The sequence below is a fragment of the Geotrypetes seraphini genome, chromosome 13 (assembly GCF_902459505.1).
Source record: "Geotrypetes seraphini chromosome 13, aGeoSer1.1, whole genome shotgun sequence".
NCBI lineage: Eukaryota > Metazoa > Chordata > Amphibia > Gymnophiona > Dermophiidae > Geotrypetes > Geotrypetes seraphini.
In genome coordinates this window covers 3,036,643-3,063,242 of record NC_047096.1, presented here as the reverse complement: position 1 = coordinate 3,063,242, position 26,600 = coordinate 3,036,643, and the positions used below count along the sequence as shown (strand labels likewise).

The 26,600-nt window shown below is 47.8% G+C and overlaps 1 protein-coding gene across 1 annotated transcript; it reads left to right on the top strand.

Moving 5' to 3' along the window:
* Positions 1-1,736: 1,736 nt before the first annotated feature.
* Positions 1,737-24,662, top strand: NUAK2 (NUAK family kinase 2). The gene is made up of 7 exons (XM_033919039.1): positions 1,737-2,015; positions 11,101-11,221; positions 12,216-12,367; positions 16,133-16,198; positions 19,405-19,524; positions 20,678-20,810; positions 21,937-24,662. Exons 1-7 carry the CDS (start codon positions 1,851-1,853, stop codon positions 23,022-23,024), a joined length of 1,845 nt encoding a protein of 614 aa, XP_033774930.1. The 5' UTR covers positions 1,737-1,850; the 3' UTR covers positions 23,025-24,662.
* Positions 24,663-26,600: the final 1,938 nt, after the last annotated feature.

Here is a 26,600-nt window from a genome sequence, read left to right as displayed (position 1 = left end):
GAGTTCGGTTCGGTTGCAAACAGGTCGATGCTCGGTGTGCCCCAGGTGCTGAAGATCTTTGTAATGGAGAGCTGTAGAAAATCCGACCGATGGGAACGGGCGGAAACTAAAGGGGATTAGGGGGAAGCAGGGGGAAATGGGTGGGGCTCGGGCATGCCCAGTGGGGCCCGGGCACTGCACGTGCTCAGAGAAAAAAAAAAAAAAAATCTCTCTGAGCTATTGGAGAGCTTATCCGCAAATTGGGAGCTGTTGGGACAACACCCATATGTGGCTGACTCATCCTGCTTGTCCTAGGAGAATGGGAATACTGCTAATAACTTTCATGTCTCTCCTAGTTTATACTGTCAGCTCTGGGTCCTGGATCTCTACCTGCAACCAATAATGTTTCTTTCAAGCAGAACATCTTTTGGCCTAAGACAGTCAGTCCTACAAAGTATGTTGTGACCCTCACCGCAACCTCTTCAATGTTATGTAGGAGAAAGACATGGAAGACCTGTGGCCCATCTGGATTATTGAGTTCCTCAAGAAGTGATGTCCAGATTTTAGCTCTGGTGGACTCACCGACTCCAGCTACTTTTTTAAAAAGTGGTTTCACATCCATGTACTTTAGTAGCAGCAGGTTTACATGACAGCATTAGCACTGTGAAGCTAATTGGAGACGGAGAGGGTCAAGAATAATAGCTCATGTATTATTAAATTAAGGATAGATTATATCAGGGTCTACTCTCTGTTTATAACAGAGTCTCTGAAACTGTGTGGCAGATTTGCTTTTAAGAGAGATGAGGTGTGTATTAGAGGTCTGCATGGGAATGGTGATTGTGGGAATCCCGTAGGTCCCGCAGGGGTCCCATGGGAATCCCCCCTAACCCACGGGACTCCCACGGGGACCCCACTCTGGCCCATGGGACTCCCCCGGGGATGGAAGGCTTTGGAAGCAGGGTTCATCCATATAATATAATGGACATGTCAGCCTTAGTAAAAGAGGGGGTTTATAAGTTAATTACCTGAACAGAAAACAAAAAAAGGGTTCCACCAAAGAGATTGCACATGGAAAACAACAGCGCAAACACAAAAGAAACTGTGGAATTGATGATCCTGACTGAAGTAATTGCTGCTTTTTATGGGGACGGGTGGGGATGGAGGTAATTCCTTGCGGGGATGGGTGAGGACGGAGAGGATCCTGACGGGGACGGGTGGGGACGGAGAGGATCCTGACGGGGACGGATGGGGACGGAGAAGATCCTGGCGGGGATGGGTGGGGACGGAGAGGATCCTGACGGGGACGGATGGGGACGGAGAAGATCCTGGCGGGGATGGGTGGGGACAGAGAGAATCCTTACGGGGACGGAGAGGATCCTGGTGGGAATAGAGAGGATCCTGATGGGGATTGGTGGGGACGGAAAGGGTCCAGGTGGGGATGGGTGGGATTTCTGTGCCCGCGCAACTCTCTAGTGTGTATGTTAGGCTACAACCGCCCATGATGTGATTTGTCCTTGAAGATTAATGGCAAGTCGTTGTCTTTTTATTATGAGAAGGCAATTGTAGTCTAGGAGCAGAAGAGGAAGTGCAGCTCTCAAAAGCACCTGAGGCACTGCAGGAATGTTTAGGAACACAACAGTGTTAGATAAGAAGGGAAATGCAAACGAGCCCGAGCTGGGTGTGTTTAGCCGCTGAGCGGAGCTGAGCGGAATTGCCCTGGGGAAGGGGGAGGAGCTGAGTCATTAAGGATCAAGCGCCGCCAATCGGAGCCGGGGGCGGGGCCGCCAGCTGGGAACATTGTCCCAGTCCCCGAGCGTTCGGCTTGGCAAAGTGGAAGCCGGCGCCCGATCAGCTGAGCCCCCGCCGCGCGCATGGATCGAGCCCTCCTGCCCGGCTGCTCCTCCGCCCTCAAGAAACAGGCTGTGAAGAGGCACCACCACAAGCACAACCTGAAGCACCGCTACGACTTCCTGGAGACCCTGGGCAAGGGCACGTATGGCAAGGTGAAGAAAGCCCGCGAGAGGTCCGGCAGACTGGTAAGAAGGGGCAGGAGGCTGCCCTGGCACTGATCTGCAATTGCATTTTGAGGGGGAGGGGGTGACATCTGCAGCTGGGGCTTGCCACTCGATTGATAGGCTAGAAATGTTTGAAGCACTACAAAGAGCCCAGAGAAGCTAACTGGGTTTCCCTGGCTGGGGGGACTTATAGTCAGGTATACTAAATGCTGTGGAGCCCATTTGATTTCTCTGGGCTCCATACATTAGCACGCCTTAGTGAAAGGAACCCTGGAGGGGGGGGGGGTAGATTTTTAGTACCCAAAGTGATAGAGGGCTAAGGGGCCCTTTCGCCAAACTGCACTCCCTTACTGAAATCCGTTTTTGCACAGGATTTGAAGTGGGCTTTCCCAATTGTCAAGCCAGTGCTCTAAGCCACAGGGGGGTGTCTGGGCCCCCTCGTTTCTGGCTTGGGGGGTTCCCTCCAGTGTAATGGCTGGCAATGATGTGAGGTCTCCTCGCGAGTCCAGCCTGTGCTGTCCAAGCAACACTAAGCAGGTGCATTTTAGCCTCCGGCTGTCTCGTGCCCACTTTAGCCTCCGGCTGTCTCGTGCCCACTTTAGCCTCCGGCTGTCTCGTGCGTGCTCAGTGCAGCAACTGAACGGGAATGCCGGAATCAGAGACTGCAATGTACATAGGCAGAGCTTGCGGAGGAGACCTCTTCAGCTGGGGGGGAGAGAATAGTTGGCCCATGAGTCCACCTCAGGGTCACCAGGAGCCATGCTGGATTTGAACCCACAACCTCAGGATGCCGAGGCTGTAGCTCTACTGCATCAAACACCCTTTTCCATCTGCCAGTGTAATGTTTCCAGCTATAATGTGCAGAGACTCCGGGGGGGGGGTGGGGGGGCAGGTCTAGCCTTTTCTTCCTTCCTGGTAAAAATGGCACAAACAAGGTGTTCTATATGTTTGTCTTCCACCTTGCATAACTGGAATTGATCAGAGCAAAGGGAGGTGCAGGAGACTGTGTGCGTGTCATTGTCTAGGCTCCTCCCACAGCATGATTGAAACCCAGGACTTGGAGGTCTCTAGGGCCATCGGCGGGAAATATCCTGGAAGCTTAAGAAACAAACTATCTCCCTGTACCACAATGGCAACTTTAATTCTGAAGGCAGATAAAAACCACGTGGCCCACCCAGTCTGTGTATCCATGCCATTTCACTCCCTTGGCGAGCTGATGTGCTTGTGCCAAGTTTCTTGAATTCAGACACACTTTTTATCTCCACCAGGAGGCCATTCCGAGCATTCACCACCCTTTGCGGGAAAAAGGTAGTTTCTGAGGTTATTTTTATCTGCCCTTTCACCTTCATCCGATGCCTCTCATTCCAGAGCTTCCTTTCAAATGAAAAACTCGCCTTATGCACATTTATGGCACATATATATTTAAACAACTCTTATCATATCTCCTCTCTCCCACCTTTCCTCCAAAGTATACAGATTGAGATCTTTGTCCCCATACGCCTTATCACGAAGACCACACACCATTTTAGCAGCCTTCCTCTGGACCGACTCCATCCTTTTTATATCTTTTTGAAGGTGCAGCCTCCACAATTGTACACAATATTCTAAATGAGGTCTCACCAGTCTTATACAGAGGCATCAATACCTCCTTTTTCCTACTGGCCATACCTCTCCCTTTGCAACCTAGCATCCTTCTAGCTTTCGCCGTCACCTTTTCAACCTGTGTGACCACCCATTTGCCCACATACAATTGCACCCAAGTCCCGCTTTTCTGTCATGCACATAAGTTTTTCAGCCCCTAAACTGTACTGTTGCGTTGGGTTTTTGCAGCCCAAATGCATGACCTTACATTTCTTAGCTTTAAATCCTAGCTGCCAAATTTCAGACCATTCCTCAAGCTTCGCTAGATCCTTCCTCATGTTATCCATGCCATCAGGGTGTCTGTTGCAGATTTTGGTATCATCTGCAAAGAGGTAAATCTTACCAGTCTGCCATTCGGCAATATCGCAAACAAAAAATGTTAAAAAGTGAAGGTTGTGGGTGGCTTGTGAAGCAGATGTACTGTACATTTATGGAACCTGATTCCCTGAGCTTACCTATGTCCTAATTGAGGGGAACCTCGTACCCTGTTATGCCAAAGTACCTTATTCTTGACCTGCGGCACCTTCAGCTTGTCTACACTTCATTGTTCATGTGGTGACTCACCTGCCCTGTATCTCTCACAAAGTGTCTTTGCAAATGCATTCTGTACTAGGCTGGACCTTTTGCTATCGTGTTTCCTTGTAGTGCGTGAAAAGAGATGGGTTCGCTTCACAACTGTCCTTAAGCACCGGGGAGAGGGAAGGTTTACCTGCTACACCCAACAACAGAAATGTGTGTTTAGCTGCAGAGAGAATGAGGGGGTGGATAGAGAAGCCAGAAATAGCAACTGCCATTTCCTGGTACTGCGGTTGGCAGATGGACACGGGTGATGGGAATTTGGCACTGTGCAGCTGAGCTCTTTAACTGAAGGTATTATATCGGGTACAGCACCCCTGGAGCAGGAAGTAGTGTGTTGTTTTTTCCTGTAAAGTGTAGTTACTTACCTGTAACGTAGGTTCTCCGTGGACAGCAGGATAGTCAGCCACATATGGGGTGTTGTCCCAACACCTCCCAATTTGCGGATAAGCTCTCCAATAGCTCAGAGAGATTTTTTTTTTTTTTTTTCTCTGAGCATGTGCAGTGCCCGGGCCCCACTGGGCATGCCCGAGCCCTACCCATTTCCCCCTGCTTCCCCCTAATCCCCAGGATGTTCCTAGCTGTGGCCGGGTGGGTTGTGTGGCTGACTATCCTGCTGTCCACGGAGAACCTACGTTACAGGTAAGTAACTACACTTTCTCCTAGGACAAGCAGGATGAGTCAGCCACATATGGGTGACTCCCTAGCCGAGGGATGTACCGACTGGACCTGCGCCTATTGGAGAGCTTATCCGCAAATTGGGAGGTGTTGGGACAACACCCCATATGTGGCTGACTCATCCTGCTTGTCCTAGGAGAACCCTGAAATCACTTCTGCCCCCCCCTCCCCAAGAGTTAAAGCCAGATAGGGACTGCTATGCAGAAGACATTATTTTCATGGGTTGCCATTGGTTACAGGTTAACAACGTACATAATATACAGTTAAAATTTGCCATAGCTGCAGTACAAGTTTATTTCAATTTCTATCCCGTTCTCCCAGAAGCTCAGAACGGGTTACAAGTTTGAAAACAGACTAGTCATGACAAGAAATAGGGTACAGTAGACAATAATGAGCATATAACGCTGGTACTGAAGAGTCTCCACTGGTTGCCAATTCAATGTAGAATTGAATACAAGATTTTGATGGTTATTCACCAAGCGATCTATGGGGGTAGCACCGTGGTATCTAAAGCAAGTATTGAAACATTATATACCATCTAGAATGTTACGAGCTGAATCTGCCATGAAGCTATCAATAGAGGTGCTTGGTGAAACCCAAGAAGATGCAAGCAACGGCCATTTCTCTGGCGGATGTTTGAGCTTATTATATACGAACAAGATGCCTTTTAAGAAGCAACTAAAACCACATCTGTTTGTAAGAGCTTTTTACTAGGTTAGATTTCGATAGCCTACTTTACTGAAGTTTTACTAATTTTAGGATGTTAAATAATGTTGTCTTGATTGTGTGTTTGCTTTCTAAACCGCTTAGGTTTTATTTTTGAAATAAATAGATAAGCTGACAGTTACTTGAGTATCTGCATTTTCTATAGCTGGATCGTATCGGTGGAATTCTTCTCCTGAGTCCTTGCAAGCGGAGCTGAGTTTTTGTAGTTTTGAAAAAACTGAAAGGCTGCTTTTTGTGTAATTCAGGTTTTGGTTTTGGCCAGTTACTTGGGACCTTGATTGGCCACCATGGGAACGGACTACTGGGCTTGATGGACCACTGGTCTGCTCTTAAAGGCGAGGGTTGGTCTTGCCCTGCTGAGGCTGCTCCAGTTTGGCATTTCTGAACCCAGTTCTACGGTCTCTCTTCCAGGAAACATGAACCACTCACTGTCTAGCCTCCCTTAAAAAATCCCTTCAGAGGAGCTTTCAGGCATTCCATGCAGGAGTCCTGGGGCTGGGGGTAATGACTCATTATAGCCTGTTCAGTGCCTGTGGTGAAAAGCTTTTATCATGAGGATGAGAAGAGTTAATGAGTATCGTAAAATCAGTAGGAGTCGAGCTATTTGTAGAGTCTCTAATCCACCCATTTGCCCACATTGTTAGGGAGGTAAGGATTAATGTTTCAACCCTAGAAGAGGGAGATTATTCCCCCAGTCCTGAGCTCTGCTCTCCATCTTTCTTTCTGTTCATTTTCTTTTGCACACCTCACTTAAGCATCCTGATTCTCACTGTTCAACTGGGCGATGGGGGTGGAACACCAGTTCACATCCGCCTTGGGATACTCGCAGCTTTTTCCCCCCAACTTGTTCAGAGCGAGATAATTTTTTTCAACTTCATAGCCCTAGTTCCACTGCGTAATATAGTCTTGGAGCAGTAGATACCGTGTTGGGTACTGGAGAATAGGAAGGCATGTGAATTCTTAGGGTTAGAGCTGAAGCCTTGCCAGGGTTCTGCTGTACTGGGATTGTGGTCTCTGGGCTGTGTTTGGACCATTTGTGTTTCAGGTTTTCCACATTTGTGGAAGTGTGGAGATGTTTGCTGCAGGTCTTAAGCTTGATGTGGCCACACAGGGCCCCTCTCTAGGACTTAACTTATTTGTAATTGATAGGAGAGGAAGGGCAAAAACCCATGTTGATCAGGCAAAAGAGAGTGACTGTAGCTGGTCTGGCAACTCTGTGGTGTAGGGAAGACAAGAGACAGGCCCTGGCATCTCGCCAAGGTGACTATTTTCAGTGGTGGGTCTAGATCAGTTTCTTGAAACTTAGCTGTCTTCACAGATTATATTCTAGGTCTCCTACCTCACCTCACTCTCTGTGGTATCCCAGGTTGATGCAGCCATGTTGATGTGTTGGAGGAGCCCAAACCATATGCTCCTCTTCCCTCTCCCCAGAGCTCAGTCTTCTATAGCAGTTAAAAAGTTGGTCCTTCGCTGTCTGAGGCAGTACAAGGCATACCTGAGATGTCTCGAGTTTGGCCTCCTCTGCTATCCAGGCCTTGGGGAGTCAGTCCTCCTGAATGCAAGATTTTTCCACCACAAACTAATGTTAGAACGTCATCCCCTAGAAAGACAGATGATCAGAGATTATGTTTTCAGGTCTCGGGTCCCTTCAACTGACTTATTTCATCATCTTATTCCCAAAGTTTACGAGATTACTAGAGCCCCGATCATCGGGGTGATTGTGGTGGGCTGGGAACGGTTTTCTCTAAGGAGGAGGAAGGAGGGACTGTGTGTGCACTGAACCCTCTTCTCTTGACTCCTGGGAACCTCTTCTCCCTTTCTCTATATCGTGTCGCAGTATTTCTTTACAGGATTACCTCAGTTCCGCATTCTTGCCCCCTAAAAGAAAAGAGGCCCGAGTAGATTCATTGTAGATTGGAACCTGAATGTATTATTTTTCTCCTAGTTTGCAAATCCCTTTAGAGAGAGAAAAGGGATTGGGTGCAGTTGTCCTCTTGAATAGAACGTCTCAGGTTTGTTTGGTCTGAAATTTGAGCATGTTCTAAGGTGTTTAGCAGCGTCCTTTGTGCTGGGACTCTGGTTCAAACGCGTCACGTTCACCCTGGTTTTAATTATCAGCAAAGTACTGCAGCTGGGGCTCTGGACATCATCTTTGTAGGGCCTCACTCAGCCTTCTTCCTCTTTTGTCTGACTTCTCTCTGGTGGGAGCAGGAGGCTAGAGGGCTTGGAGATGGAATGAACCTGAAATCCAAGCCTGAGGTGAGGAAGAAATGGGTCTCATCGTAAGAGCTTGGCTGGTGCGACAGCAGTGGTGGCCCAGAGCCCGTCTACAGCTTCTGCCATGGCCTGGCTCTTGCTCTTCTATTTCAATATCGGAAAAAACACAGGCTTTATAAATACCAGATATATGTCTAAACATGCACAACCAACAAATAAAAAGTGCTCAGATCTGCAAACCTACGTGCTTTTAAATAGTGTCGTAAGCAGAGGTCGCTACCTGGGACCATCATCACGCCATTACAGTCCCGGTTTGCCTTCGTCAAACATCACGTAATGCTCAATGTCATATACATGGGTTTGATTTCAACTTAGCTGACAGACGAGGCAGATCTTTAGTCCTGCTTCCTGCTGCTTAAATTAAATAATATAGAAACATAGAAATTGACGGCAGAAAAGGGCCTCAGCCCATCAAGTCTGCCCACACCAATGACCCACTCCCTGACTTTTATTCCCCTAGAGATCCCACGAGAATATCCCATTTTCTCTTAAAATCTGACACGTTGTTGGCCTCAATCACCTGCTGAGGTAGCTCGTTCCAATGATCGACTACCCTTTCGGTGATCCCAGTCAGAAACTTTGCCCCCAAACCCTCGACTCGAGTTTCGCATAGGCGCGTCATCGGGAGGGTGTGTGCTGGGATTAGCGCATAGGGACGCACTGAAGGCTTGGATAACTGCGCTGCATTGTCGATCCACTGCACACACAGGTGGTTGGTTTTTTATCCTTATTATACCATGGACCCCTGAAGAAGGCGTGTTTTCCGAAACATGGACCGTGTTGGGTCTTTTGGTTGGTAAAAAGGTGGTATTAAGTTACCGCATTTAACACTGAGTAAAATAAACCTTGACTGCATCTTGTACATATCAGTCTGCCGTTTCTTTTTTGTTTCTTGCTTGCGGTTTTTATACCGCAGACACTGTTGGGTTTCTTTTGTTGTTTGGCAGAATAAGCAAACCATTTGTATTGGTCATCAAATAGAAAACGTAAAAATGAGAAATTACAAATATAAATACAACCACCTCTTAGGGCAGGGGTGTCAAAGTCCCTCCTCCAGGGCCACAATCCAGCCGGGTTTTCAGGATTTCACCAATGAATATGCATGAGATCTATCGGCATGCTCTGCTTTCATTGTATGCTAATAGATCTCATGCATGTTCATTGGGGAAATCCTGAAAACCCGACTGGATTCGGCCCTCAAGGAGGGACTTTGACATCCCTGTCTTAGAGCAATGATAATGATACTGAAATCAACAAAGCCATTTTGGCTCACCCCACCAAAGGATTCCACCCCCCCAAACACACACACACACATTCCAACAGTATAGAGCTGGGAGTTAACATTTTCAGCCCAAGTCCTAAAGCTATTCCGATTCTGAGAAATCAATATAACCGAACAATTGGGTAATCTTGAGGCATATAACCTAGATGGTTCCCCGCCTCCATCCCCCTAGTTAAATTCCCTTCCTATGAACCTCAGCACTCCTGAAGCCTACCAAGCCGGAGAAGACTTGGGCTCTTATAGCCCAACTGTACCAGAATCACCTATAGTGGAGCCCGAGAGCTTGTCTTGATGGGCAAAAGATAATGGGGGGCTAGGAGATCCGCATCACCCATCAAGCAAGCTGTAGGGGGGGGGGGGAGATAGAGGGAAGGGATTGGGCAAAAGTTTTCCCACTGAGAGGTTTTGAAGGGATTGGCTGGGAGAGGGGAGAAATGGGTGCGGGGAAGTTAAAAAGCATTGGACATTGGAGGACCCGGCTCCTTCTGGAGTCCTCCAGGGCGGCTTTTCTCTAGGTAGCTGGTAACTTGGGATAGTGGGGCTACTGGGTGCTGGGTCTCATCCGGCGATGAGTGGTGGGCTGGCTGAGAGCCGTGCCTTGGGTCAGGTGACCTGGATAAAGGGGTATGGAGGGACTTGCTACCCCCTGGGCTCTTGCTGGTGTGGCGGGGTCAGGGGGCCACAGAATATTTGTGTGCCTGGTAGCTTGGGGGGCGGGCTGTTATGTGCAGCGCTGCACGCGTCTGGTAACGCTATAGAAAAAATTAATAGTTGTAGTAGTAGTTATGTTAAATTTTGCTATGTTATGAGAATTGGTTATGGTTAATATCGGTCAATAAATAGAATTGCAGCTATTTCACCATTTCAGAATCGTGTGGTGATTGTAAAAGTTGGTGTGGGAAGTTTGTAAAGTGGGTGTGGGGGGGGGGGGGGGAGATGGGGAAGGTGGTCCTATCCAGATCCTACTGTTATGGAAACATGGCCGCCCTGATAGTCACCCATCCTTCCCTTCCAGCTTCTGCTGTTCTAATTAAGATTGTATAACATATGGTTAAATGCTCAGACTCGTACCCGATCGCTAACATTTACATCCCTTCTAACACGTAGAAGTCTCCGCAGATCCCCCCCCAGGGCACAGGGTAATTTCCAGAAATTCAAAATCAATAACAAACCCCATAAACAGAACTGGAAAAGCAGCAGGTGTAAGGATGGAAATGACTGTGTGTTTACCTCCTTCTCATTCCGCTGGCAAATCTCCAAACTACACAACGGCCTCTCGGAAATAAAAAGCTGGATGACTCCAAACGAGCTACAGCTAAACACAGCTACAAATTCTCATGCTATGCCGACCACACAATATTTGCCATCCCATGTCTCCCACGCTAGGTTAGCTGGACTTCTACACTATGTTTGCCATGCTGTGCTTCTGTATATAAAACCGTGGATGCCAGGCTATGTCATACAATGCTCGTCACGCTACGTCTCATTGTACTGTTTGTCATGTTATGTTTAACCCTGCTTTAACTATATTCTGCCATCTTGACATGCCGTGTTTGCCATCACCTCGCATGAATTCCCTTCAATACGTAACCCATTCTGAGCTCTCCAGGGAGGACGGGATAGAAACCCAACCAAATGAACAAATAAAAAGGGCGCCTGATCCTCAAACTGCCCAGGAGCTGCCAGGATCCAGCTATGGCACTGGCCCACGAGATGGAACGGAGTTTGTGATGTAATGTGGAAAGCTCATTGGCCCGGTGGGAGAAGACTGGTCCTGGGGGTTTCCCTGTTGGTGCTGGCTTATTCTAGCTCTCCTTTTGTCATTGTGGGTTGTGGTTCTAGGGATTCTGCCATCTCGAGTGATTTGCTACCGTTTCCTTGTACAGCGAATGAGACTGATTGGGAATTCTCTATCTCTGCTTTCAGGTTGCCATAAAGTCCATCCGGAAGGACAGGATCAAAGCTGAAGAGGATCTCGTGCATATCCGGAGAGAGATAGAGGTCATGTCCTCGCTATCCCACCCGCACATCATCTCCATCTATGAAGGTGAGTCAACTGCAGTGGGCAGAATTTGGGGGGAGGGGAAACTCACAGGGCCCTCTGAAATATGGGCTCTACCCTGTGGGGTTTAACATTGTTTTCATTGGATCCTGCCCGTTGGCAGGATGACTCTTGAAATACAGACTCGGCCATCTCTAGCCAAGTAGTGCAAGAGGTCAGTCTTTCTGGGGGGGGTTCTTGGGGTGATCCAAGACTTGGCATGGATAAAAACCCACAGAGGGTTGCCAAGCTTGCAGGAGAATGTTTGGGAATGATAGGATGGGAGCATGCTGAGAAAATGGCTCCTGGATGCCGGGACCTGGGAAGACTGCAGGTCTTTGGACCTCTTCTGCACACCTCACTCTCTCTTTCACTTGTTTACATTCTGTGATATTTGGGGCTTTTTCTCTTCCTGGTATCACTGTTGTCTCCATATGAGCTCAGGAGGAAAGAATGTGCTCTGTCTTCAAACGTTGCATCACCTTTCCCTGAAAGCACTTCTGTGGGGACTTTAGGGGAATGTCGAGATGAGGGGGGACAGAGCAAGTCAGTGTTGATTGAATATCCTATGTTGTCTTCTTTTTAATGTAGAGATTTTAGCAATGTGCTGTATTTTAAGAACATAATAGCCTTACTGGGTCAGACCAATGGTCCATCCAGGTCACTGGTCCCTGGCCAAAACCTAAAGAGCAGCAACATTCCATGCTACCAATCCAGGACAAGCGGTGGCTTCCCTCATGTCTTTCTCAATAACAGACTATGGACTTTTCCTCCAGGAACATGTCCAAACCTTTCTTAAACCCAGCTACGCTATCTGCTCTTACCACAACCTCTGGCAATGCGTTCCAGAGCTTAACTATTCTCCGATTCACAGATGTCATACTGGCAGGGGAGGCTATGTATGTAATATACACCCGGTGCGGCCACAGACTTCAGTTTCTAGGGTTTTAAACCGCTGTTCTCTGGTCTTAATGTCTCTGGTGTTCTTCTTTCTTCCTAGTGTTTGAAAACAGCAGCAAAATCGTCATTGTTATGGAGTACGCCAGCAGAGGTGACCTGTACGATTACATCAGCGAACGGCAGAGCCTGACGGAGCAGGAGGCCCGACACTACTTCCGCCAGATTGTGTCGGCCGTGTATTACTGTCACAAGGTTAGTACCCCTAGTTCCTGAAACGGAAGTATCAGTGGGAGACACGCTGGCCTCCAGTGACCACAACATGGTATGGCTCAACCTCAGGAAAGGCTTCTCTAAATCAAACACAGCAACGAGGGTCCTCAACTTTACGGAGGCAGACTTCGACCACATGAGAGACTTTGTCCATCAAGAGCTACAAAACCATGTAGAAACTGACAATCCGGAAACTATGTGGACAAATCTAAAATACATCCTGAACGAAGCATCTTGCCGCTACGTAAAAACAGTAAGCAAACGCCGGAGAAACAAAAAACCACAATGGTTCAACAAGGAAATTTCGGACCTCATTAAAATGAAAAAAGAAACATTTATCACCTACAAACATCTTGGGAAAAGGGAGGCAAAAGAAGACTATCTGGCCAGATCTAAGGCTGTCAAAAAGGCAGTCAGGGAAGCCAAACTTCAAACAGAGGAAGATCTAGCACGGAACATTAAAAAAGGGGACAAATCCTTCTTTAGGTACATTAGCGACAGGAAGAGAAACAAAAATGGAATAGAACGCCTTAGGCAATCAGATGGAAACTACGCAGAATCTGATACTACCAAGGCAGAACTGCTAAACGAATACTTCTGCTCAGTATTCACCTGTGAAGCACCGGGAGATGGTCCACAACTACAAATAAGAGACAGCCAAAATGACCTGTTTCGTGATTACGAGTTTACACCTAGTAGCGTCTACCACGAACTTTCAAGATTCAAAGTAGACAAAGCCATGGGGCCAGACAATCTACACCCCAGGGTACTCAGAGAGCTGAGTGAAGTTCTGGCTGAACCACTATCCGTACTCTTCAACCTTTCCATGCGCAAGGGAAAAGTACCCCTAGACTGGAAAACAGCTAACGTAATTCCACTCCACAAAAAGGGCTGCAGAACAGAGACAGGAAATTACAGACCGGTGAGTCTTACATCCATAGTATGCAAACTCATGGAAACACTGATCAAACAGGAACTTGACAAAATTCTAGACGAAGAAAATTTACGTGATCCACATCAACACGGATTTACCAGGGGAAGGTCCTGCCAATCTAATCTGATTGACTTCTTTGGTTGGGTGACCAGTCATCTGGATGCCGGTGAGTCCCTTGACGTGATATATTTGGACTTCAGCAAAGCTTTTGATAGCGTTCCACACCGCAGGCTGTTGAACAAACTAAAATCGATGGGATTGGGGGATACATTCACTACATGGGTAAGGGATTGGCTAGATGGTAGGCTTCAAAGGGTGATGGTAAACGGTACCCCCTCGAAAACGTCAGCAGTGATGAGTGGAGTACCTCAAGGCTCCGTCTTGGGGCCGATTCTATTCAATTTATTCATAGGAGACTTGACCCAAGGACTTAGAGGAAAAGTATCACTGTTTGCCGACGATGCCAAACTATGCAACATAGTTGGCAAAAGCAGTGTGCCTGACTTTATGACGCAGGACCTAAGACAGCTTGAACAGTGGTCATCCACTTGGCAGCTAGGCTTCAATGCTAAAAAATGTAAAGTAATGCACCTAGGGAAAAAAAATCCACACAGAACTTACACACTAAATGGTGAAACCTTGTCCAGGACCACGGTGGAACGTGATTTAGGAGTGATCATTAGCGATGATATGAAGGCTGCCAATCAAGTAGAGAAGGCTTCGTCTAAGGCAAGACAAATGATGGGCTGTATCCGTAGGGGTTTTGTCAGCAGAAAACCTGAGGTCATAATGCCACTGTACAGATCCATGGTGAGACCTCATCTCGAGTATTGTGTTCAATTCTGGAGACCACACTACCGAAAAGATGTGTTGAGAATTGAGTCGGTTCAGCGAATGGCTACCAGAATGGTCTTGGGGCTCAGGGATCTCACGTATGAAGAAAGGTTAAAGAAACTGCGGATGTACTCGCTGGAGGAGCGAAGAGACCGAGGGGACATGATTGAGACCTTTAAGTATATTACTGGGCGTATAGAGGTGAAAGATGATATCTTCAGTCTTACAGGACCCTCGGTAACCAGAGGACACTCACTGAAAATCAGGGGAGGGAAATTTCGGGGTGATGCTAGGAAGTACTTCTTCACCGAAAGGGTGGTCGATCATTGGAACGAGCTGCCTCAGCGGGTGATTGAGGCCAGCAGCGTGTTAGATTTCAAGAGAAAATGGGATATTCATGTGGGATCTCTAGGAGAGTAAGAATCAAGGAGCGGGTCATTGGTATGGGCAGACTCGATGGGCTATGGCCCTTTTCTGCCGTCAATTTCTATGTTTCTATGTTTCTATGAGAGGAAGTGGGGGTCACACTCTTATGGGAGTTTGAATCTAGAGGAAAGACGTGACTTCTTGCTAGGTCATTTGCTTCGAAAGGGTGTTTCAGACGCTGTGGACTAGTGGCCATCCTCAGCTTAACTGAGAAGCTGAAATAAAGAAAAAAATGTCTTCCTCTGGAGCCTGAGCTCATATGTAGGTCTGGCTAGGTGTCCCTGCGCATTCCTCTTTGTCTCTCAGGGGTGCGGCTGCGTTCTCTAGACACTTTTGCTTAGAAGACAGTCAAATTATAAGAAATCTGCTGGCTGTGCACCAGGGTAAACTAAAAAAACAGTCCAGTAGGGACATTCATGTGGCCTCTCCCCAGCCCAAGGGTATATGTGAGCAGAGGGCTCTGGGAAGTTAAACCTTTTTTTTATAGTGTGTCAGTAGTGGTTGAAGCTACAGCCTCAGCACCCTGAGGTTGTGGGTTCAAACCCCACCCTGCTCCTTATGACCCTGTGTGAGCCCACCGGGACATTCAAAAAATGTAAACCGCTTTAATATACATTGTCAATGCAGTATATCAAATCCCATTCCCCCCCCCCCCCCCAAATAGATAACTGAAACAGGGTGCCCTCTGGCCGCTTAATAAGTCTCCTGACCTGTCTAAATGAAATCTCAACAGACTAATAATTAAGCACAGAAACATCCATGATTTTTTCGCCTTTGGATAACTTTGTGTTGGTGGAATGTGAAGAATTGAACTCGGCACTCGGAAAATGGGAGAGTAGCTTTTCATTTATTTAGGGTGCCCTCTCCCCACTCCATAGCTCCAAAACCAAGCCAAAGCACCCATCCCTCACCCACGCAGAGCTCCTGGACCGCCCTCGCCACACTGCCAAAGCTTTAGCCCACCAAGAGGAATGAGACCCAGCCTGCTCACACCCAAGCGCATGTCTTTGGCAGGGGTAGAGGTCGGTTCTTCCTGCAGCTGCTTCATTTCTTAAACCAAGATTTATGAAATGAGGAAGGGATAGACCCTCTTGGAATAAACCCCAGAGGGGCCTGTGTCTGCTGGTCAGAGAAAGGAAAATGGTAAAACCAGAGGACATAATTTGAGGTGGAGGGGTGGTAAACTCGAGAGGAATGATAGGAAATTCTTCTTTACGGAGAGGGTGGTGGATGCCTGGAGTGTGCTCCCAAGGGAGTTGGTGGAAAGGAAAACGGTGACCGCATGGGATGAACACCGAGGATCTCTAAACAGAAAAGAATGGTTTATATTGAAGAACTAAGGCGGTCCTGGGCAATATATAAGAGAAAGGACACTTGAAATCATTAATTTAGAGAGCGTGTATGGTTAGGCAGACTGGATGGACCATTTGGGTCCTTATCTGCCGTCATTTACTATGTTATATATAACGCTCTTATCTCTGCCTGCTCATGAATTTCTACTTCTGCAAGAGCTCAGAGCTGATTAATTTTTTTGCTGTGTGCTTGTTTTTCAGAATGCCATAGTTCATCGAGATTTGAAGCTGGAAAACATTCTTCTGGATTCAAATGGCAGTGTAAAGGTGAGAGTTGTCTGTCTCTCGGCTCTTGTTCCTGGGCAGTTTTAACGTAAAATCCCTCTCTGTGCTTTTACTGTTGATATTGATACGTCGCATTTTGTCCGCTCTCCCCTCCCCCCCCTCTCCCCCCATTTAACCATAGTGTGGAGAATTTTATATACTATATTTTGCATATATTTTCTGACTAGCCAAGTTGGCAATTTTTGTCTCCATCCTTTTTTAATAAATATTTTGCTTATTTATCTATCACAGAAAGTCTAGGGTGTTCTACGTTTCATAATTTCCTGAGTGCAGCCCGCTAGGGATAGCCTTGACGTTCACGTGGCCCTCTGTATAAAGTTTGTTCACTCCTGTCATAGGATGTTAACCCCCCCTCCCCTCCCCCATCAGAGTTCTTCAGTTGCCCCATCCATAGCTGGGTACCCCCTTTCTTTCTCCATAACCATTTTCTGAACCCCTCCCTCCATGTTCATTTAATGCCATCCCTGGATCTAGTCCCCAGTGTAGCAAGTTCTCATTGGCGCCAACGCCTTCTGTGTTGTAGGTTGGATATCGCATCGGTTACATTCTCCTCCTCAGGTCTGCCTACCTTGTCATCCTATGCAGCCATATATCTGATTGATTGCTAGAAGTGTAGTGAACCTTCCGGGGGGAGGGGGGAAGGGTTGTTCTGTATATGACGACGTATTCCTCTGGTCACCTTTCACGAGGAGAATGTGTCTATATCCATGACAATATAGCATTCTTGAAATTGGGGGAGGGATTGTTCTATTCTGGGGGTCCTCAGTGAACTAGTAGGCAGACTCTCTGGGCTTTGACTAATTCGTCTACCTTCAGCTCTGAAATCGTGAGTTCTGTGAGCTGCCTCTAGGTAACTTGAAATTGAGACTTTTGGGGACACTTCAGGTCTTTGTCCTTTGTCCCAGGAAGGACAGAAGGTTCAGAGCTCTGATTTCTGAAGTCGGCATCACCTGAGCCCAGGGACACAGCCTCTGTAGGTGGAAGGGAGGAGCTGTGCTGTTTGGGGATTCCCCTTCCTTAGGAATGTCCCGAGCTGTTTGTGTTCTCAGTTTCCATTACAAGCTGCTGGGTGCAGATCTGCCCTTCAGGTGCACTCTAGAAAATGACACAGAGACAAAGTTTTCCCCCTTCTCTGCAGGAACTCAATTTTCCCATCCCGTCTCCGTGACTTTTGTTGCTATCCCTGCCCCATTCCTGTAAGTTCAGCCTTAGCCACACAAATCTCGAACACATGATTTTAAAGTGTCTGAGGCTTGTGCAGATGAGGACGGAGCTTAGGCATTGGTGGAATGAGGCATTATGACGTCACAATCTGAGCTCTAGAATGTTGCTACTTAGGATTTTAAAGTGTCTGAGGCTTGTGCAGATGAGGACGGAGCTTAGGCATTGGTGGAATGAGGCATTATGACGTCACAATCTGAGCTCTAGAATGTTGCTACTTAGGATTTTAAAGCGTTTGAGGCTTGTGCAGATGAGGACGGAGCTTAGGCATTGGTGGAATGAGGCATTATGACATCACAATCTGAGCTCTAGAATGTTGCTACTTAGGATTTTAAAGTGTTTGAGGCTTGTGCAGATGAGGACGGAGCTTGCAGGAATGGGGCAGGGACAGGAAAAGAACTTGTGAGGACAGAAAAATTAGTTCAAGTTTCAAGTTCAATAAAAATTTGATTGATCATTGGGCTAAATAGACAGCAGGCTAAACTCAAGGCAAGTTGTTTATACAGTTTAAACAAGGTATAAGGATTTATATCTAGTATTTAGGATAGGTTCTGTAAGTCCTGATGCTAAGCTGAGCCTTCTCAGTAGGCCATGTGGATCTGTGCACTTCAGATCTTATTAGAAGATGTTATCAGGGTGTTTTCTGCTCCTCCAAATAACAGCTTATATCCAAAAGACCATGCAATAGACTCGCCAGCTCTGTCTGCATGTCTTGTGGTCTAGGAAGGTACCCAGCATCTCTGTGGGCTCAACGTGAGGTTGTGCCCTATGGCAGTGTCATGTCTAGAACCAGTCTCTCTGCCGTGCAGCCTTCCCAGAAGAGATTAGCACAGCCTAGGCTAATAACCAGCACCAGCTTTGTCGTAGATTGGATGTTGGGCCACACTGGTGACTCGGTTCCTTGGTCTCAGGATTTAAGGACAAGTTCTGGCAAAACCAGAGAAGCTTCCGCATAGGTGGGGAGCGGATGGGGCAGAGGGAGGCTTTACTCCTGCCTGCGTCTTCCAGTCTTGTCCAGTGTGTTCGTGTTTTTAATTCAAGTTGATATTCCACTTTTCTGGGATCAGCACAAAGCACATTGCAAGACTAGAGAGGAGAAAAGTGGAATATCGTGTGAACCGTTCTAAGACAAATGAGTTTGAATCCTGGAATCTGATAGGGGCTTAGGTGTTAGGTTGCCGTTTCATCTGGGAGTTGCTCTGTGGTGAAGAGGGTTTTGATTTCAGTTACACGGGCATTTTGGATCTGATGAATCTCCTGCTCTGCTTCCCAGTTCCTAGATGTGGCACTCCCAGGGAGGTAGGAGGGGTGGGAGCTATGTTACTGGTCACCAGTCATTCAAAGAGCTACTGGATCCCACGCGGGGTGGATGCAGCTTATTTACAGAGCTGGTTCTGGGAGTCAGGAATTCTGTTCCAGACGGGAAGCACTGTTGGCATAGGCTGAGGTGTTTGTTTTTTTTTGGGGGGGGGGTTTCAGTTATGATCTCCCACATTGAAATGAGGATGAAGCCTAAATTTTAAAGCTTAAGAAGAAAGTTAGGATGTTACCTTACATTAGGGGCTGATTTATAATGTGTAAGATGGGGGAAGTCCTCGTCCGTACTAGATGGAAATTCATTTCTGCCTTCTGTGATGATTCTTGGTGAGAATGGGGAGGGGGGGGGGTCACTTAAGGATATTAGCAAAGTGATCAGAAGGACAGAATGTAAAGTCTTGAATACTGTTAGCTTTATACAGTCTGCTGTAATTTATGTTTGCTTAATGTTTTAATTAGATTATTTTGTAGCTGTGGTTCTGGAAGGCAGTATATTAGTTTTCCAAAAATAAAATATTGTGGATGTGAAGTCCAGAAGCTGCTGGTACAAATGTAGTCTGCCATGCAAAATACCTTCCTTTGCAAGGAGATAGTGGTTTGGGGGTTTCGTCTTTTCCTTCTGCATTGAATCCTCTTATTTTGCCTCCTAGATAGCAGATTTTGGGCTCTCCAATGTCTACCATCATGACAAGTACCTTCAGACCTACTGCGGAAGCCCTTTGTATGCTTCACCGGAGATTGTGAATGGCCGACCCTATAAGGGCCCAGAGGTGAGGATTCTCTGCTCTCCTGCCCACCTCCTTTCAAGGCAGATTAATTTTTTATTGTTTTAAAATAAATCAGGCCCTCTAGGTATTTTCCCTAAATTAACCCCTCCCTTTTACTAAGGAGCAAAGGTTTCGACTGCGGCCCGGAGTGCTAAATTCTCAGACACACTTGTAGAATTCCTATGAGCGTCGGAGCATTTAGTCCTCTGGGCCGCAGTAGAAACCTCCATCGCAGCTTAGTAAGAGAGACCCTAAATGGCTGATCAGTGCAGACCCCGCCCCACAGAAAATAGCTAGGGCAGGGAGTAAGGTTCCCATTGCTGTAAGTTAGAAACTAGAGAGTGGCACTGGGACAAATTTTTCCCTATACCCACAGGAACTCAATTTCCCTGTCCCTATCCCGTTCCTATAAGCTCTGCCTTAACTGCACAAGCCTCGGACACTTACGCTTTTAAAGGGTTTGAGGCTTGCGCAGATGAGGACGGAGCTTAGGCATTGGTGGAATGAGGCATTATGACATCACAAGCTGAGCTCTAGAATGTTGTCACTTAGGATTTGAAAGCGTTTGAGGCTTGTGCAGATGAGGGCGGAGCTTAGGCATTGGTGGAATGAAGCATTATGACATCACAAGCTGAGCTCTAGAATGTTGCCACTTAGGATTTGAAAGCGTTTGAGGCTTGTGCGGATGAGGACGGAGCTTAAGCTGGAATGGGGCAGGGACAGGAAAAGAACTCGCCAGGACAGGAAAATGAGTTTCCAGGGGGTAGGGGAAAAATTTGTCCCCTTGCCATTCTCTATTAGAAACCCCTCTGAGAATGACCTAAAATGGGCCGAGGGACCAGCTCGTCTGCTGAGGCTTCCTTGTGTTTTCCAACGCTCCAATCAGTGCTAGGAGTCTTCATTCTCCTGAAACACTTCATCCTGGATCCTTTCGTAGAGGGTTCTGGTGTGCACATTGCTGATTGGTTTAATATGCCAGTTTTCGGTGTGCTTCCTGCTGTCATGAAATAATGCCAAATATTTTATAGGTCCATCCTTGTTCTCCCTTCTCCTCCCTCCTTTCTGGACTTTGTGCATCTCTTGGTTCAGGGAGGTCTCTGATGCGAGAGGAGTTGGCGTGGCATTAACGGACATTTCTCATCTTCCTTTGGGGCAGGTTGACAGCTGGTCTCTGGGTGTTTTGCTCTACATCTTGGTGCATGGGGCGATGCCTTTTGATAATCAGGATTACAGGAGCCTGGTGAAACAGATCAGCAGTGGGGAATACAGAGACCCAGGCAAACCTTCAGGTAAGATGACCGACTGAAATCTGGAGGAGACAGAGGACCTGATGCAAAAGTCACCTGATGAAAAGGAGCTAAAGGAGGGACTTTTGGATGATGTCTGCTGCCTCTCCTATGAAATTACCTTTAGTTCATCTGTATCGGCGCTCCGTGTGATGTTAGACAGTTAACCAGCTTGACACCTTGGTCCTGTCTGCTTTGTTTTTGCTTTTTTGCACCGTTACCTGCCCCACATCTGATATCGTTCAGTACAAACCAGGATGTAGGCCCTGGTGCTGTATTACTGATCTGTACTGAAGTATGATAAGTCCCTGATCCAAAGACCTTCCAGTCTAAGTGGGTACTGGAGACAGCAGGAGTCTCTTTGAATTGCCCAAGATCAAAGTATCAGTGGGGGAAATTGTATTTTAAACCTATTTTCTAGGTCCAGGCCAAAGATATCTGAGGTCTAGGACTAACTTTTTTTTTTTTTTTTTTAAATGTAGAGAGCTTTGCCAGCGGTACATTGGCATTGGCTTGCCAACAATCCCGCACCAACATCTGCGTGCAGGACCAATGCACGCCACCGGTTCCACCACTTTCATGCTTTAATGGTAGTGTTCTGAGGGGGTGGTACACTTAGAACTGGTCGCACTCCCGTTGGGGGGGGTGTTGGGAAGTTTTTCCATTCTCTCACTGTTCAGGAGTTTTCAGTGTAGTGGGGGGTTCCTCACCACCACCACCACAAATCCTCAGAACGCTAACGGTAAGGCGTGAAAGCAGCGGAACCGGTGGCATGCATTGGTTCTGCGTGGGATTGTCAGCGCGCCAATGTCTGCGCTTTTGACGTGCCACCAATGATAATTGTATCCCCCCCTCCACAACACCCCTTTTTTACCTGCGTACAGAAAGGCTCAGAGCTGGGGCAGGGAGAGAGACTGGAGAGGGAAAGGCCGAGATGGCTGGTTTTGAACATATTATGTATCTGATTCAGAAACTAGGTGGTTCTGTTGGGCCCATTGTCTTCCTAAAGTGAAACCTTGTACAGGTAGATTCCCTGTGAATATAAAATGCCACCCGACTTCCGCTTGAGCCGTCTCCCTCCCTAGGCAGCCGCCTAATGGTTCATTTCTTGGTTTCTTTTTGATCACAGAGGCCTGTGGGCTGATTCGCTGGATGCTGATGGTTAACCCAGACCGCAGAGCCACCATCGAGGACATCGCCAACCACTGGTGGGTGAACTGGGGCTACAAAACCCCAGTGGGTGAGGTGGAGACCCTAAGGGAGAACGAGTCCCCGTTGGCGACCGTTGCCGAGTGGCTTCGGCGCTCTTCTCGGCCCCTCTTTGAGAACGGCTCGAAAGTTCGCTGTTTCTTCAAGCAACACATGGCCAGCATCACCCTCGACAGGCAGCGGTCGCTGAAGAAGTCCAAGAAAGAGAACGATATGAGCTCCAGCACAGCGGAAGGACCCTCCACTGTCGCTGCTGTAGGTCCGGTGAAGTCCATCCTGAAGCGTCCCAAAGGCATCCTGAAGAAGAAGCAGCAGCCGCCGAGTGACTGTCCAGAGATTAAAAAAGAAGAGGTTACAGCCTGTGCTAATGACCCACATCCTGGACTGTCTGCACAAATGACGCCCGTGTCCACGGCAGTCGGCGTGTCCATACCCAAGAAGAGCATCCTGAAAAAGCCCCAGCAGAGGGAGTCTGGCTATTACTCTTCATCTTCTGAGCCCAGTGAGTTTGGGGAGGTTCTGGACTGCGAGTGCGTTGATCAGAATTCCTCCGTCTTCTACACAGACACCTCCCTGGCTCAGGTCCCCCCAGAAACACCTTTCAGGAGAAAAGGGATCCTGAAATACAACGGACGGTATTCCTCCAACCCTGCTTCTAGCCATCCTGCCGTCCAGAACTATGGCTCTTTGGTCGAGCTGGCTTTCCCTAAAGTCCCACTAACCCTGCCCCGAAGCCGTCCAGCCACTGCGGTCAGTGAGGACAGCATTCTCTCCACGGAGTCCTTCGACCAATTGGATCTGCCCGAGAGCCGGGGCATGCGCAACTGCATCTCTGCGGATGATCTCCTACAGCTAGAAGAGACGGAGGATAGGAATCTCCCTCCAGGACTCCAGCGTACACACTGCTACCAGGGTCACATAGCGGACAGCTGCTTCTCCCTGACCGATTGCGAGAATGTGACGGAAATGTACAAGAGAGCAATTTGCATCAGCCTGAAGCTTAGCTGAGAAGAAGCCACAGTGGGACTTTGACCATTGATGCACGAGAAAGGAGGGACTCGTAGAGTGAGGGTCCCTTTATACAGGCAGCAGGTACAGATCCCCCAAATCTGCTGCTACAACAAGGCTTCCGGAGCTGGGGCTGTGTTTGTTGGGTTTGCAGCAGGCTGAGCGTGGATTTGAGAGGACTTTTGGACATGTTGGACGTGTTATCTGCTGTAGCTTCTCTCTTCCACGTTGAGATGGCTCGTTGGCGAGGATTGAAGATGAGCCAGTTGTATATCTGAGTATGTTGTAATGTTTGAGCAGAGTTAACTGAGCTGCATGGAAGGCGCTCGGTGAGAGTTCAGAAAGGGATACTTTTCACTTTTCCCTGTTTGTTGATATAAAATGCAACCCACTTCACTCTTCCTACTGACAGAGGTATCAAATGTAGACAATCTTGCTCCCTCACAGTAGAAACAACTCCAGGTTGCATTTCACCTAGTCTGGGATTGCAGGACACTTTATGCCATAGGAAAAGGACTGGGCTCTGGGAAGAGGGACAGGAAAGTTTGGGGACTATGGTGAGGTGGATGTGATCTGGCAACGCACAAGAGGTTATTGTTTTGTCAAAAAAAAAAAAACAAACCCACAACCAATCTGTACAGTTTTCAGTCCTGAACAGAGATGGCCATAACCAGATGTACTGGCCCAGTTAAGTGCGATGGGCTAAGGTTTGTTCAGCCCCTGGGAATATAGAGAGAGCTCTTGCTTTTGGGTCTGGATATAGTGGGGAAAGAGCTGGGCTGTGACTTCTGGGAGTTGTAGTCTAGCAGTCTGTTCAATCAAAACTAAGACTTGTCATGCTCCTGGTAAGGCTGGCTCAGGGGAAGAGGAGAGGATTGATACTTTAACCAAGAGATGGCCTTCACCAGTGACCATTCCTGCTGGTCATCTAGGAGGCCAGTGGCCAGGAGATGAAGAGCTAGGCTTTAGTGGTGTTAACTGGAGAGACTGGGAACGTGAGTGTGTACCAGCTCTTAAACTATACCACAGATGTTTGCGCTAACCCTCCGGCTGGCTACAGAGTCCACGTGGGCAATGCACCTGCTTTTCTGAGGGCAGAATTTTGCAAGAAGTTGAAAATGCCACCCGTGTGTGCTTTCCTCCCCTGCCTCAAACACGCAGCGATTGTGCAGTGTGCTCGCCTAGACTTCCAGCTGCAGGGAGGGAGAACTGACTTAGGGCTCCTTTGACCAAGGGGTAGCCATTTCCCTCATGGCAAATGCACCAAAGCCTATTCGAGGTCTTGGCAAGGGGCAATTTGCTACCATGGCTTTATCAAAAGGGTCCTTAATGACTAAAATACTTTGAAAATTGAGCCATCTTTCATTCTAAAGGGCACAAAATCCGCTGGGAGGTCCCAGCAGGTCTGTCCTCTGAGCCTTAGCCCCAAACTGTATGGAAAAATGAAATTGTTAATACCTTTTTTTCTTCAGATGTTGTCTTTGTATTTAATATTGTTCACTGTTTCTTAGTGATACACACTGTGACTGTGCAGAGGTTCAGGAATAAAAATTAGCAGCAGGTGACTTTTCTTGTTTTGCCACAATGTGGTCCACACAGGTTCACTTTAAATAAAGTTAAGTTATGGCTGGAAACATCCCACCGCCTCTGTCTCGCTCCATGTGTTCTAGGCCTCCTGGAAGCAGCCCACTAAGCTTTGGCTCTCTGTACACACCCTTTCATTGAAAAGTGCAGTAGTCACAGGGCTAGAATGACTAGCACAGGAGGGGCTTTAATGTCTGGGCCAATCAGAGCCTTTGGCCCTTCCCCAGATGCACCGAGGAGGGGAAGGATCACCATTTTGAAGAGGCAGGCTTGCTGGCTGGAGATGGGAGGCATCCCTCTGGCAAGCCTTCATAAGCTAGGATGGGAGGTTGTCAGAGGGATGGGGGGGGGGTCGGTGGGATACGATGGTGGCAGGAGGGAGTGGGCATCCCTCCTGCTGCCGTGGGGGAGATTGCTTGACGGCACCAAACTTTTCTGGCAGATCTGAGCTGTCAAAAAGTGCAAAGGAGTGGTATAGTTAGGACGGAATAAGCCCTGGACTAAAAAGTTAAGACAGGCCCCCTATCATACCCTCTCTTCCTAGAGAGTAGAGACCAGAATAGATACTTCTCCCCCAGTCCTTGATTTGCTTTCGGGAGTAATTGAGGAGTTTCTGAGGACACAGTATGTGACCAGAACGTAAGGCTAGGACAGTTCAGACTTGGAGGAAGACTTTGCTCGGAAATGTAGGACAGCCAGGTTAGGGAATCACTTGGTGCGAATGCTTGCTGAAATATTAATGACCTTGTTGTAATACGTCTGCATGGCAGAATCAGAGACTGCAGACCACAGGATGCCATTTTAATAATCCACTACTAAAACACCTGAACGCTAAGCCAGCTGGAACCGGTTCAGCAGCCGCATTCAAGGTTTGAGAATCCTCCCCTCCGAGTCTCAACTTGTGAAGAGAAACGTTTTAAGTTTAACCTTCAATTTAAGAAAGGATGTGTGTATAAGACAAAAGGACTTAGCTAGAGGAGAATTAGAAACCTTGGAAAACTCTAAACCTGATCATAGCCAAAATCATTGGAGTTGCTAAAGCCAAAGGACAAAGCAATGACCACATCCCCTGCTTTGTTAAGCTGGGGGCCTAGATCTGGCTGTTACTTCACAAATTCTCAGCCTCTGTTCCTATTAAAGAGGTGCATTTGAAAGGACTGTTTTGCTGACCTGTTGCCCCTCCTCACTTACTTAAGATGAACATTATTAATTTGAATAGCTTCTGCGTGGGGGGGGGGGGTGATATAGGAGTCGCCAGGGGAGCCTCGATCATCTGATCGCAGTTCCAAAATTGGCAGGGAAAGCTGCGATTTAGCTGAGCCAGCAGCCGCCGCTCTCCCCTCTGCCGGCCTTCAGCTGATTACGGCTCCAGAGCTGCCGTCGCCTGGGCAGAGGGGGAGAACGGTGGCTGCAGGCAGAAGGAGGAAGTTCGGGCCCCAGGCACAGATCTTCCCCTCGTTTACGGGGCTGCGCTGCAATTGATTTGCATTCTATTGCGCCAGCAAAACCCAGGAAAAGTCAATTGCTCCCAAAATGGTATTTATTAGTGTCCATCCTGCCCTCAGTGACACTGCTGTAAGACTTTACTAATGCTGTGCGTTGTAAACACTACAGAGAGAGGGAAGTCTAGCTATTGTGCTATGGTGATACCTACTGGTTAGTTTTTGGGTGTACATGTGCCAGATTGCTTTAGGATGCCCTGGCTGAGGAGGAAGAGCATTTCAATGGGCAGCTGTTTAGACAGGCTCAGGGTGCTGTGTGTTGCACATAGAACTCACCATCAACCCAGAAGAAATTAACTTATTCATGGATGGAACCCTGGAAGTCGTTGCATGTATTGAGATAGAGTTTGGATCAACCTGTGGATGAATGAAGCAGCGGGTGAGGGGCTTGCAGTGGTATAGAGGGTGAGAGGCGCCTGGGGTGGGGGCACCCCTCCCCCACCTGCCACATGCTTGCCGCTTCCCTTCCCCCGAACCTCTATAACGTTCC

What these genes read in the sequence shown, in the direction of transcription:
- NUAK2 (XM_033919039.1), top strand. Translation starts at nt 1,851, where the DNA reads ATGGATCGAGCCCTCCTGCCCGGCTGCTCCTCCGCCCTCAAGAAACAG. An exon ending in GCGAGAGGTCCGGCAGACTG is followed by an intron (nt 2,016 to 11,100) that starts GTAAGAAGGGGC and finishes CTCTGCTTTCAG; the next exon opens with GTTGCCATAAAGTCCATCCG. An exon ending in CCGTGTATTACTGTCACAAG is followed by an intron (nt 12,368 to 16,132) that starts GTTAGTACCCCT and finishes CTTGTTTTTCAG; the next exon opens with AATGCCATAGTTCATCGAGA.